The 13,911-nt window shown below is 43.7% G+C and overlaps 2 protein-coding genes across 2 annotated transcripts; both read right to left on the bottom strand.

The window, feature by feature from the left end:
* Nucleotides 1–1,293: 1,293 nt before the first annotated feature.
* LOC117650555 lies at nt 1,294–9,675 on the bottom strand. Its single transcript, XM_034394074.1, has 9 exons — nt 9,230–9,675; nt 7,622–7,796; nt 5,466–5,640; nt 4,558–4,823; nt 4,154–4,327; nt 3,805–3,979; nt 2,883–3,038; nt 2,218–2,366; nt 1,294–1,513 (listed from the first exon to the last, which is right to left on the bottom strand). Exons 2-9 carry the CDS (start codon nt 7,663–7,665, stop codon nt 1,447–1,449), a joined length of 1,206 nt encoding a protein of 401 aa, XP_034249965.1. The 5' UTR covers nt 7,666–7,796; nt 9,230–9,675; the 3' UTR covers nt 1,294–1,446.
* Nucleotides 9,676–10,219: 544 nt separating this feature from the next.
* On the bottom strand, nt 10,220–13,735 carry LOC117654359 (pumilio homolog 3). Its single transcript, XM_034400959.1, has 12 exons — nt 13,579–13,735; nt 13,008–13,279; nt 12,710–12,924; nt 12,392–12,634; nt 12,103–12,308; nt 11,843–12,017; nt 11,633–11,755; nt 11,396–11,553; nt 11,170–11,315; nt 10,927–11,091; nt 10,750–10,840; nt 10,220–10,667 (listed from the first exon to the last, which is right to left on the bottom strand). Exons 1-12 carry the CDS (start codon nt 13,581–13,583, stop codon nt 10,541–10,543), a joined length of 1,926 nt encoding a protein of 641 aa, XP_034256850.1. The 5' UTR covers nt 13,584–13,735; the 3' UTR covers nt 10,220–10,540.
* Between the last annotated feature and the right edge of the window lie 176 nt (nt 13,736–13,911).

Below are 13,911 nucleotides of genomic sequence, written 5' to 3' on the forward strand. Positions count from 1 at the left end.
AGACCACCACACCTGTGGCAAGAGTACGGTTGGGTCCGATGGCCCTTGGCAGAGAAAGCCGACTCAGCTTTCGGGGCACGCTTCTGCACCGGTCGACTCTGCTCATACTCCTCGATCCTCAGACGGGCAAACGAGAGAGTCAGCCTCGACGCCTCCACGATCCGTATGGCGGACACAATACTCTCGTACTCCGGCGGCATGCTGAAAATGAACTCCAGCACTGTGTCCATTTCGTCCTTCACAGCCCCAGTCTGCCGGAGCTCTCGGAGCGTCTTGTCAAACTCCGTGCAGTACTCCCGGAATGTTGAGGAGGCCGGTCTGTACTTCAGGCTCATGTACTTTTTCATGATGGCCGCTCTGCTGAGGCATGTCGACCGCTCGAAGTTTGACTTCAAGGCATCCCATGCCTCCTTCGCGGTTTTGGTGCCTTTCAAACACTCAAGCTGACAATCCGCGACCCTGCTGACAATAAAGTTTAGGCACTTTAGGTCGCGCTTCCTGGCGTCCTCCCGAGCCTCTGCCTTCCGCCGCCTAACTCTGTCCGAGTCGTCCTCATGGTCCTCCAGTGGCGCCTGGAGCGACACCAAACCGATCTCGGCCAGTTCCAGCACATCCTCCTTGCGGAGGAACACTTCCATGCGGAACTTCCAATCATCGTAATTCCTGCCATCAAACAGCGGAACACGGAAGCGATTTTCATCCTCCATGATTGTTCCTAGAAGAATACAAAGCACATATAGTTACCACTCTCCACAGGGCACCTAACCTCTCTTATTCCCGCGCAACACGCGTGTTTGGAGAAGGCCGTTTAACCTCACTTGAGGCCGGCACATCTCCTTCCTCTAAGGTTTCCACCCAGAGTGTACATTCCTCCTGTGTTTATCAGGAGTTCCTTCCAGTTATTGGAAGTTTCCTTCAGTTATTGAAGTATTCCTCCAGTTATTGGAGCATTCCTCCAGTTATTGGAGTATTCCTCCAGTTATTGGAGTATTCCTCCAGTTATTGGAGTATTCCCAACCGGTGATCAGCCGGTGGTGCACAATTCCAGTACAAGTACCGTCCATAAGAGTTAATTTCAAGCACAATACAAGTCTCTCAAATTCCAAGAGACAATTTCGACTCCACCAGGAGTTCGCTCATGTACTTACAGTTTTAAGTTTTCGTATCACACGAACCACAGTTGAATTTGATTTTTTTTTTTTTTTTACTTGATATTTAAGCAGAATACTACTGGGCCCATAACCTGTTGTGATATCAGGTTTGGGGATTTAGAATAACAGATGAAACACGATGAACTTTGGGATCAAGATTTAATACGTCCTTCTCACACAAGGTACACACACAGAGAGCGTCCCGGAAACGGACGAAGACACTGGACAGTAACCTGCACTACCAGGCAGAGATTCCAAGTGATACAAGGCGGAGATCACACCAGGGCGAGATTGCTCATTTCTCAACAGTCTCGTCAACAACCCCTTCGGTTGCTTGGCCCTCCCGTCGCACAGTGCAGCCTCTGAGAAGGAAACAACATTCGATATTAACAAACCAGATCCAGTCAGGTGCGAATCCACAGGGGAGAGGGCGCGGGGAGGGGTAATGTGAAGTAGATGTTGTGCAATGATGACTGAAATCGTCACGGAAAGCTTTGTAAAATGACCAAACTTTCTTAATCTTAATTTCACAAGTTTTTTCATTTTTTGGGGAAAGCAACAGGTTTTGTCACCTGTATTTTTGTAAATTTACGAAGGAAGTCGTGAATTTACAACAATACTTGTAAATTTACAATGCTCGTAAATTTACGAATAAAGTGCGATTAGTTTTGAAACACAAGCTGATCGTAAAATAAATTTAACAGAGATTAAATCATCATTTTACAAGAAACAATTGGAAAATTCACAACAAAACTCGTAAAATTGTTAACTTTTTTAAAAAGTGTGTTTTTTCCGGCTTCGTTCGCATGAGACAAGCTGAACAAGTATTACAACATCGGGTACAAGGTCCCATCAGGCATAGTCGCATCAGGTACAATGTTCCTTCGGTAAAATATTGGCAACACGCATCAACAGGTATGATGGATTTATTTGTGGTTTCATCAGGTAGATAGTATTTAGCGTGTAGTAAACGGTGTTTCGGACACCAAGGGATTTTAAGATCAAATAAAAAAGAGTTTCGCCTTTTTTGCAATTTGAAGGCTGTCTGGTCGCTTTGGCGCCGTACCTGTCCCAGCACTTGAGCACGCCGGCCACTAGCACTTCCAGGAGGAAGGTGACGATGGCTGCGGCAAGGCCGATGCCCAGGACGCGGAGGAACGGCCGCAGCTGGCGCATACGCATGACTGGGTCTGGCGAGCGCTCCATAGCAAAAGTCTGAGGGAAATACGTCGGACATATTCAAACGAACGTGACAAAATTAACATTCTGACGAAGTTTATCGTCTGACTCGTTGAGTACAGGGGAGAGAGGGGCACATTGGTCCATTTCAAATTGCGCGGGGATAGAGCGATTGCAGGGCCACTATAATACGGGTGTGAATAGAAGCTCTGAACACCGCGGTTAATTTTCAGAAGACTCGGACGACATTTCGCTGGTGGCAGACTGATGGCAAGGGAGCAAAGCTTGATGTAGCCAAAACCAAGTTAAGGTAATGAAAAAGTGTGAATAGTACAACAAAAACTGTACACTTAAAGTACTACAGGGGTTGTAGAAAGTACAGCGAGAATTTTACAAACCACAACGAGGCCTGGACTGCCCAGAACTCGTCATGCCGGTTCCATTGTACGTGAACAACAATTGTTGTACTTTGAAAGTACAATAAATTCCTGATAAAAAGTTTGTCTGGAATTTGTGTACTTTTGCTGTGGTTTTTTTCTTCCAGTGTGTTACCTTGATGTCAAACCAGTATTTGGTCAAGCCGGCCTCGTCCAGCCTGCTGGTCGCGACGCTGAGTGGCCGCAACAGAGGCGAATTTTGACGAAGTATCAAGTTATTGGTCATGCTGACGGAGAGACAGTAGTTACGGACTACGTGGAAGCGTGGTGCCTGGTAAAAGTGAATATAGGAAAAGAAAACTTATCTTGTGATGGCACAAGAAGTTTCAATGACTCTGTGAATTTCCTTTTTTTTTTAAAAAAAAAAAATTATACCCCACGATGGTGAAGCAGAGTGGTGCTTGCCAGGGAGAGAACTGGGTCACTGCGTACGATTTTACAAAACCCAACTTTGGTCAAAAAATGATTTTGTTTCCAATTCAAATATCACAAAATTTTGCGCAAATTCAACTTTTATCTTGACAAGGGGCTGTGCGGGTAGTTCCCGAAAACGTCTCCGAATTTTGTTTGGATTTTTAAAAATAAAAAGTGTTAAAATAAATGATTGTTAGTCAAGATAAAACATAGTTTAAGTTGTGCATGTTTCAAACGCAAGAAGACTTGAAAAAAAATGAAAGTAGAGTGCGCAGTTATGTTGCACCGTTTGCTTGAGAATCTCTCTCAAAGTAATAAAGTCAATCTTCGTTTTTTTTTTAAATTAAAAATTTAAATAAAACAATCTGTTAAATTCACTTGACCTTGTCACTCTAGATAATGTGCCTGTTTAGACATTGACAGCAGAACACACCGAAATTAGCTCTCCCCCAGTGGAAACCCTCCTCCCCTCCCCAGTTTGGGCAAGCCAAGGCCATGGGTTGCGTGTTGAATACATGCCGCATTAGGTTCATAGTGTCCCTATCATCTCACACTGGAAAAATAAGTGTGTAGTGAGAACACTCATAAGTTTTCAGCGTAGTTCAAGCCTCTGCTTATGTCACCTTTCTGGGCGGCGTAAAGAGCTTGGCGAACCCATGGCACGCATTGCGGTCATTCAAGATGCCAAAGTCAGGTTTTGTGAAAAACTTGTGAAACATCGGCAGAGCTTTGTTGTAATCGAATGTGATCACGCGTTCCATTATGGCCTGCTCCCCAGCCGTGTCAAACTGAGCCTTCCTGTAAACAAAACATTTAGAACAATATACTAAGAGATAACTCTTATATTAAGGTATGTAGCCCATTTTAATCAAGCTCACGGTTCGTAAATTATAGTGGGTAAATTAAAAGTGCCTCAAAATTTAAATTCGCGAAACATTTCAACGCTAGGAAACAGCATTATGTTGCACGAACCGAAAGTTCCGAAGGTGATCCGAAGACGCGTACATGGGGAGCTTTGAATCGGCAACTTCGGTCAACGTCCTGAAGAAGGTGTCCCGTGTTTCGGACGAGTTTATGCCATGGAGAGCGGCCATGTACAACGTGGCGAGCACCAACCCCGAGAAAGACCAGGAGAACACGAACGGCCTGCATGCGTGACAAAACAATTCATGACTGGTGGTTGTGCCGTTACAGACCGTCAAAAAAGGAAGTTCAATCGACTAAAATTTAACGGAATTGACTTAGAAATTAAGTCATTTTTCAGGGCATCTCAGAATTAAAAGAATCGAGAACACGTCTCGAGCATGAGTAAAAATAATTAAATATTAGTCGAACAAGACAAAACTCGACCAGATTGGTCCCACGAAGGCTCGCACCTGGACGCCCAGTCCGAGGGCACGGTGTGCAGGGAGCTGACGAGGCCTTGCAGGGCGGCCAGCATGCTCTCGGCCAGGCAGTCGGTCTTGCACAGCACCCGGTAGGACAGCGCAGCAGCCAGGTAGGAGAGCAGCACCGCGGCCCAGGTGTGCACCGTGAACTCCCCGACCACGGGCCGCCACACCGAGGACTGGCGGTACCCCGTGGGCAGGCACCACGTGGTGCACGTGGTCTGCGCGGTGGGCGGCCGGCTGTGGTACGGCAACTGCAGCGCAAGGAACCCCTTTGATGGCCTACGTAGATTTCACTTATCTAAGGTTGACTGGTAGTGACCAACCCCCTGAACACCCAAACCGAAGGATTTTGGAAAATATCAAACGGTTTAGGAACAGGGGCACTTAAAATGTTGAACTCTTCACTTAAGTTTCATTTCACTTTTTCCATGAAAATTTTGTTTTGAATGCCAGTGAGGGTTTAGGCTTATGGTTTCCTTTCTGACAAGTCCGAAGAAATGTTGAAGTGGGTGAAGCACTCTGGTCCTTCCCATTAAGGTATTTTAACTTGAGGAATTTTGTCAAAACTACTAAACATCTCTAGTCTCCTGAAAATACGCGGTCATGGATTTGGCTCATTTTTGGTCAGGAGGTAGTTAATGGTCGAACAAATCCCGAAATAAAACCTTTGAACCGGGCACATCTTCAGCTTTTTGGGGAGAATGTTAAAATGTTACCAACAGTTTCTTCTCGTTTCCTACTTCCAGTGGTTTACGTTGATATTTTTGTCGCTATCTCCAAACTTGGCTTCCTGTAACTTACTTATTATTGCTGCAAACACTAAGTAAGCAGAAGAGAAAAAGTCAATGATTGGAAGAAAAAAAAATACCTCGAGTATGAGAGTGTAACTTTACCTTTAAGTCACTGGCAGTAAACACGAGAGAGAGGTCACTGCGGTTGCTGTAGACGTCGCCCAGCAGGCCCCCGAAGACGGGGAAGTCCACTGGATTCCCGTACATCTGGCCGTCAGAAGGAAGGGCCACCTCGGGGGTAAAGTTCAAGTGCTTGGCCAGCGTGTATAGAAAATGCCTAGAACGCAGAAAAAACGTATAATACTTCCTTGTCAACCATCTATTTCCCTGTCTTCGTAACAATTTCCACGGAGCCTACATTTGCATCTTTATCTGACTTTGTACAAAGAGTAAAAAGTATGAGAACCTAGGTTAAGACGATTTACAGACTTCGTAAATGGGTGAAAGGCGCAGCTGTGCGCTAAAAGTGGCCATCACTCGGCACCTAATAGAATAATCCTAACTGTCAGTGCTGATCTGAGACAATCCTTGCAAATCTCATAGATTTAACACATACACAAAGGCGTTTGTTGAAAGTCTGAGAGCGCTCATCACGGAAGAATACATTATGAAAAAGAAAGTAAAAAGCAAACGCGTAATGAAATAGAAAAAAAACTTCCTTTAAGCTGTTTTTTGGAGGTTCAAAATTTTGAGCCGTACTTTCCCCGCCCTTTTTGGCCCGTCCCGTTAATTTTTTGTAAAAAAAATGACGGAGGGACGGGCATATAGTATGATCCCTGCTGTGCGTCCGTTCGTTCGTTCGTCCGTCCGTCCGTCCGAGGACTTCCCGTGGTCCGATCTTGACCAAATTTGGTATGCAGCCTCCTTGGGTGACCCTAAGAACCGCCCGGTGGCAGCAAATCCGATCCGAGCCCCGGGGGCGCTGCTGCAGGTGCATCATGGTCTAAAGGGGTCGAGGAGGATCTCGGCAACGGATGCAGCTAGGAGGGCATGTAGGGGTATTTTTGGAATCGGGGCGACGAGAGAAAACCAATGGTGCCAGTTTCGAGCGAATCGGAGAACTTCGGACCCGGGTTCAAATCCCAGCGGAGTATTTTTTGAACATTCTTTTTATTCGAGTTTTTGCATTGTTTCTGACGTTTTTGAGGGTGCTGATGACGAAAACGACATTTATTTTCACCCCAGACTCAGGTTTAATTCCCGTCAGGGTCAAACATAGGCGAAATTCGTACGTTTCTTAATGTACGGGACGGGCCAAAGTTGCCGATGTATATCGCTACTTTTCCTGTTATTTAACGAAGAGATGCTAAACCGACTACCCTAAATACACGACTGCAACCGCGAAAAAAGCACGAGAAGAAAACATAACAGTTTAGGATAAGTGAACTGAGAATTCGTCCTCACGTAGTGATAACAATATGCCATTCCACTAAAGGGAACCGTGTACCTTACCCGTACGTTCCGCCTACAAGCAAGCCACCGGTCGAGTTGACCACCTTGAGGTCCGTCCAGGGCCGCGCCTGGACGACGGTGACTCGGAGGGGGCAGCCCCCTAGGTCGCGGACCTTGTCCACGAGTCCCAGGGCCGCGGGGCCGAGCGCGGGGCCGCGGTACTTGGACGGCCACACGGCCGCCAGACGCGGACGCAGGTCGTGGCACTGGCCCGGGTGGTACGGCAGGTACGTGTACACTGGCAGGCGACCGACACCGGGACCCGCCATCACGGCCACAACGTCCAGGACGTCCATGCGCCAGCAGGACTCGAAGGCGGCGGCCGCACGCGACAGGAACGCCTGACAAAGGACCATTTTTGGTTTTTGAATCCCTTTTTATGAGAAATTACGACAGAACACCAGTGCACCGCTCTCTCACGGCCATTAAATCATTTAAGTTAATTAAGATAGTAAAGAAAGATGCTCTTTTATTTGCAGCTGTTCCAGACTGAGCGAAATTTTCTTGCGTTTCAGATAAGATTTTTTTGTTGGAAGCGACCAGATCACTAAAAATTTGTTGTCACTAGATGACAAAATCGTGGAAGAAATTTCACATCACTTGCGAACGACGATATTTTCACCAACGTTCGCATACTTATTGCATGGGCGTGACAACTATCTCATCAAATGTTTTGATTACATGGTTGCAAGAAAAATTAGCCGTGACATTGTCACCAAGTGACAGCCAAAATGACCTTTTATCTGGAAACAGGAAGATAAGATGTTTTTAACAGGGCGACTCTATGTCGAGCCTGCTATTTTTACCTTCTGTGTCCGTAGTGACACCATGACGACGACATCCCGTGCATGGAGAGTCACGTTGGCGAGGGCGGCGCAGTCCAGGGCCACGAGTACGAAGAGGTTCCTGCTCGTGACGGGCCACGACCTCACGTTGCCGCCGACAGACAGAGTGTAGGTCAGGGTCAGTTGCCTCTCCAACCTGCAGCACTCAAAGTTACAACTCTGTAAACCGTTACCCTTTGAAATCACACTGTACACGAACCCGTCGAACACATAGCCCAATCAGGGGGTTGCAATGGCCAACGGCGATCGTGAAGCCATGCCCATACTGCCCACGCCTTCGGTGCAGTGGTTACGGGTTACGCACGTCTTCCCGTTAATGAAAACTAGGCCGTTGTTATCAAAACGCTTTGCATGAAATGTCAGGTCCATGCTAAATGCCCTTCTCGATACGTACAACTTTTACCAATAAAATTCGAAGGCTTCGCACTAAAAACACCCAAAATCAAAATTTTAGGAAAAATCTCAGCCGTCTCATTTCAAGGTTGCCTCGTGCGTGGGGTCTAATTAAGGGGACTCAGGGGACCCTTATCCTACTGCAAAATTTCACGCTCGAGCATGGCTTCACGCGCTCCCTTGACCATAGCCAGTGCCACCCCCTTGCCAAATTTTGAACACGGAAATTAGAGTCGTGAATTTACCGTTAAGGTTGGTTCTCACAATGCGTTTGATTGAAAAAGTCATGAAAAATAGTCACGAAAACAGTCACGCTCATTTTTGGCAAGACTCTACGGTCGCACCTGCGCAAAGAGGCTGCCGACACGCAGCGCGCGCGGCACAGGAAGTGCAGGCCAGTCAGCTGGCGGTCCCTGAGCGTGGCGGCGAGCTGCAGCACGTAACCCTCCCAACGACCCGCGGCCGGCGCACCCAGCCTACCCGGCCCCGACAGGGGGATGGCCCAGGCAGCGGCGGCGCACGGTAGCAGGAAGAGCAGCATGGCGATATGAGCTCACCCTCGAACACTTCACATTCCGGATTTCGGAAACCTAACAGAATGAAGGGCAATCGGCAACTTTAGCCCGTCCCGAACATTTGAAAATTCCGAGGGGTGGAGGGGCTGGATCACTCAGCGTTCTGGTGTACATATGAGTGGGGCATTCCATAAGGTCCAAAATGTACTTGCTCGGATCCGGCTCCTAATTTTTTCTATCGTAGCCTACCGCCCAAGTATAACACTCACATAAATTTTAAAAAAATATGAAAAACTTTGGCCGTGGTAACTTTTGAAATTTCAAATAAAATTTCAAAACTTTTTTTAGTTTTAAATGGGTTGATAACAGTAAGCGGCAACATAGTATTGTGAGAAACAAGTTTGGGACCTCCAGCCTTTGCCTAACAGCGTTTCTGACTAAAAAGACACTGTTTTTTGAATTTCCAAAATACGCCATCTTACTTTTCGGCCATACTGGCATCAAAGGACCCAAGGAGGTATTCTGTCAGCAAAATATTGGCGACGGCAATCCACAAACACCTGAGATTGTCAAAAAACTCTAAAAGATTTTTTAGTCTACCATTGCTGGTGCCCCCAACCGAAGGCTGGTGGCCGCGACCGAACTTTCGTCAGAGGATTACCTAGCTGGTGTTGGTTGTCGCCACAAGTGTCCGGTCGCAGCAACAAGCTTTTGGTTGTGAGTGACTGGGGATATTATTCTTCTGCCTCAACGTAAATGTCACGCGCAATGTAATGCGTGACTCAATGATACAGTGAGTTTGAGTTTAAGTGTAAATAAAATTCGTTACATTGAAAAGGCAATCGTCGCTCGGTCGCGCGAGGCCCACCTGCGGTTTGTCCACTGCGGCCCAACACTGGCAGATAATTGAACCTCCGCGCAGCCAAATGTGTGCGATTAGCCGCCACCCCCTTTTTCCGGCCGGCAATCTTTGACTCCATTTAGCACTGTTACGGCATCAGCGGTCGAAATATGTCACTGTCAGATATCGGAGGAAATGTTGCGCTACCTTACTTTACGGGTGAAGTCTCATTCCAGGAACGTGACATCACGCACAAATGAATGTGACGAAATGACACGTTCCTTCGATCATTGTGTCACATTCGTTTAGTTCATGGTCTATACGCATACAAACGAATGTAACACACTGCGAGAAAAAAGTACGGAACAAGTATGCTCAACGATTTGCCTGGACGCCGTCCGTACCTGTCCTACTACAGAACTTCTACGATTTCTCCGTACCCGATTACATGAGTTCTTTTATGGAACAAGACGATACCTCCCAATAACAAACACGTAGATTGATTATCGGTTTTAAAACTTTCGTTGTATGTGCGACGAGACCAATTTTTATTTAAAAGCATGAGCATCCTTTCTTCAAAAACATAGAGCACGGTGTACGGCTCCCTACACTGTGCCATAGAGCATTAAACATCATCATGAGCTAAACGCGTTCGTGAACGTGTCTCTCTCAGTAATCAGTCCCGCTCACCATATATCACTCAACAGGGAAACGGGGTCTTACTATTTGACCACTTCTGAAAATGCTGGACCAAAATTGGAATGCCAACGGTCACAGTAGACAGAGTAGAAGAGGTAAAAATGAACAATCTTAGGTCAGAATGAAATTTAATTTCACCTTGGAATAAAGTTTTCTTAACAATTGATCTGATTTTAGCCCCATATAATCCTAGTCCAACTAAACTTAAAATATAATTCAAATACATGTGATCTGAGACAACATGTATATGGCTGTACTCGTCAATTCATTTACTAACAGTCAATGACATTTTGGAAAAAATTAACACACCTATATTTTATGTTTAGTTTCATACTGTATTTGCCAACACAATATTAAGAGTAAAAATTGCAGATTATTTGAATAAACATACAATTTTTTATAATGGTAAAGATAAAATTTTTCATTGGAACATCACAAAAGTTCCTGTATTCTCTGTGCACCAGCTGTGATAGAATTCTTTTTCCATACAGATTTTGAGAGTTGCTTGATTTTTGACTTTAGACTTCCAACCACATCCTCTGAACTGTTCTTCATGAGCCTGGAAGTAAAACCAATTGCTTACTAAGAGAACAATGAACACCAAATTTGTGAGGTACATTTAGAAATAACATCTCACTTACTCCAACAAAACAAAGCAGCACCTATTGTTTTGCAGCCAAGCTAAAAAGTGGTTGTCAGTTAACTCTTCAAGCAGCGATTCTCCAAACGTTGCTGTAGGGAAACAAAACAATGGATTTATATAAATTCACCCAATGAGCATTTAAAGTATAAATTGTTGGAATAAAATAAATACTAACCCTCCCCATTTTCCAAGAATACTTTATCATGTTGAGCAAGTTTTTTCAATAGCATGTGAAATCCATTGTCATCAACAATTTTGAGATCTACTCCATTTTGTTGAGAATCTGGTGGATTTGTGATAAATTTCGCAATTGCTTTCAAAGCACTTTTCAATTCATCTCCTGAGTAAATCATAAATAAGAGATTACTAAGCAATATAAAACCAAATTTCAATTGTTAACAGTATTGCAGATCCTTACCAGATCCAACTTTTAATGCCTCAAGTAAGATCAAAAGATTGGAATTATTTTGGGCCCAAAGAGTTGTTTGCTGAGCAATACTTTTCAAGAGAAATGGAACAGCAAATTTCTGTAAATCCAAAGCTCGAACATCAGCATCCTTCTTACTGATGAAAATAAAGATGAAGGACAATTGTTATGTACAGCAATTTTAGACAAGAACAATATTTTAAAAGCAACCACCTACCTATGAGGATTATTGTCTCCTGTAGACAATGTCGCAATAATCGGGCTGCTAAACATTTTTGGGTTACGTTTGCTGCAAAGGTACATCAAAACTTTCCTTCCATAGGTGCTGCTAAGAAGAGGAGTCAAGTCTCCAGCAAGTAATTCTCCAAGAATAGCCTGAAAATTGTTTAATGTTTAATGCATGTTATATAATGAAGTCAGAATTATATCATATGAAGATTACAGAAAGACTCACCTTTTGAACAAAGACTGTATCATCCACACAATCAAAAATGGCTAGCAGCAACATGTGAGTGTGTTCTCCAATAGCCAGGGCTACAACACCATCTTTCAGTTCTTTTATCATCTTCTTGCGTGCCTAAGTCATAGAAGTGATTTGAGTCAATCAGAGCAGTACCACAAGATCCATGATATGCACTCAATTCATCTTTTCAAAAATAAATACCTTTGAAGTTCCCATCCATACACACATCATTGCAACATGAATGCCTTCCTTGGAGCGAGTCAGCGCTTTGAAGTGGTTACGTGCTTGCTCCAGCATTTGAGAACTCTCCTCAGGACTTGCATGGCCAAGATAGTCCAGGAGAACTGAATGAACTATACGCGACTCCACAACATTCCTGGAACAACACAATAAATTACCTCAAACTTGATGCAAAATAAAATCATTATTATTTTTTTCAAATTTATAAAAACACGGGTTACTTTTCAAAGAGATCCATTATGTTTTCTTTAGTACTAACTAAAGTTGAGTCCTTCATGTTTGGTAAGGATTCAAAAATTACTTCAAGGCCAGTGACAGGCTTGTCTGTGACAAGTTTATGTGACCCTCCATAGAGCTCCCTCTGAAGTTCACATTGTTCAGAGGGCTTGCATTTGGAATACAATTCTTCCAGTACAACATGGCCAATCTGCATGAAACAAAAGAAATATTAAACATGAGGTCTAAAAATGGAACAATTTTGCTAAGAGACACTTTTAAAGTTTTAGCAACCTTGTGACCCAAAAGCTTCTTAACATGACCTTTGAAGGCTTCCAGAATTAAAGTCCTTTCAGAGGGATGGGCATGGGTTATCATTGCCCGCACGACATGAGTGGCATATCTTCTCTTACTCATTTCCAAAGCCTCAGGAGCAAGTTCTATGATCATATTCTTCAAAAGGTCAGTTTTTTTATGAACAGAGCCAAATTTAAACATGGTTTCAATTACTCGTGACATGTCATGTGCATACGCCACCTAAAAATGAAATGTCTGATCAGAATCAAATATTAAATAGACAAGTGAGCTGTCAGCAGGAAATGAAATACTTACAGAGAGCAATTTTCCTTTCAAAATTGAATAAATTTTTTCGAGCTGCATAATTTGTTCGGCAGCAGGACATTTTCTGCTCCTAATGGTCTCTAAAATTTTTTTAGCTTCAATAGATATTTCAAAACTATCAGCTTTCTGAGAAGCACGTCTCTTTTCACGTAGGGTTTTCTTTTCTTCTTTGAACTTATTCCAGTCCGGCTTCTCGGTAGGTGTATCTTAAAAGAACAAGACAAGAAAATATCAATTAGGCATTAGGGACTTTTAAAATATCTAATATTGGTCTATTATTTTAAATTACCCGAGTTCTTTTTGGGAGACTTAAACACCTGCTTTTTGTGCCCATCAGGTACAAATTTGGATTTTTTGGATGATGGCTCATCATGATTACCAGCATCCAAACTCCTCTTTTTCTTCTTCTTCAGTGGACCTTTAGAAGACGCTTCATAGACAAGTCCAACTCCAGATTTCGGAATTTTCTTCATTTTCTTTGGATTTTCAACATTGAATGTGCCAGAGTTGTTGCGCCTCTTCAAACTGTTCTTACTGGGTTGGTCAGACACAGATTCTACACTGCAAAGCCAAAGAGCACAGGTTTATTTCAGGAACGAGTAAACTGACCAGTGTATAACAATTATAAACAAATTCATGTATGAAGATGGACAGTATCAAGAGGGCACTCCTTGCATTCCAATTAAACATTTAACAAAACAAAATTTCTGTTAAATAACAGAGCTGTTTAAGGCGATCAATAAGTGAACGACTTCAAACTTCTGGTTTGATAAAAGGAATTATACAAGCCATAGTAAGGCGAGGTTAAATCACAGTCAGAAGGTGATCGATGAGTTATTAAATGGACAATCACACTTTACCTCATACTGAATGGTTGAAGGAGTTTAGCAGCAAAGTAAAAAGTTACTCAAGTTGCAAAACAATTACAAGATTCTGAGAGAAACTTCGTAAACTGAACACTGATGGGCAGCCACGAGACTTTTGTGACTGGCCGCGTGGTTGAAAACAGCTCGTGGTGCGAATAATGAATGGCAATACCAACTTTCAGCCCCGGAGAGAGTAGAAAGAGACTACGTTTCAAGAAGGAAGTTACGCTGATTATTTTTTTTTTTATGTGCAATTTTTAGAAATTAATTTTTTTATTGTAAAATGATGGGGATCAAGTTCAGTCATTTCAAATTAGCAGGCCGGTG

This window comes from Thrips palmi, unplaced genomic scaffold (assembly GCF_012932325.1).
Source record: "Thrips palmi isolate BJ-2018 unplaced genomic scaffold, TpBJ-2018v1 HiC_scaffold_10, whole genome shotgun sequence".
In the NCBI taxonomy this organism is placed as follows: Eukaryota; Metazoa; Arthropoda; class Insecta; order Thysanoptera; family Thripidae; genus Thrips; species Thrips palmi.

What these genes read in the sequence shown, in the direction of transcription:
- LOC117650555 (XM_034394074.1), bottom strand. Translation starts at nt 7,665, where the DNA reads ATGCACGGGATGTCGTCGTCATGGTGTCACTACGGACACAGAAG. An exon ending in TGTCACTACGGACACAGAAG is followed by an intron (nt 5,641 to 7,621) that starts GTAAAAATAGCA and finishes TCTGCGTTCTAG; the next exon opens with GCATTTTCTATACACGCTGG. An exon ending in CCCTCGGACTGGGCGTCCAG is followed by an intron (nt 4,328 to 4,557) that starts GTGCGAGCCTTC and finishes TCACGCATGCAG; the next exon opens with GCCGTTCGTGTTCTCCTGGT.
- LOC117654359 (XM_034400959.1), bottom strand. An exon ending in AGAAGCTTTTGGGTCACAAG is followed by an intron (nt 12,309 to 12,391) that starts GTTGCTAAAACT and finishes TGTTTCATGCAG; the next exon opens with ATTGGCCATGTTGTACTGGA. An exon ending in ATAATGGATCTCTTTGAAAA is followed by an intron (nt 12,018 to 12,102) that starts GTAACCCGTGTT and finishes GTGTTGTTCCAG; the next exon opens with GAATGTTGTGGAGTCGCGTA.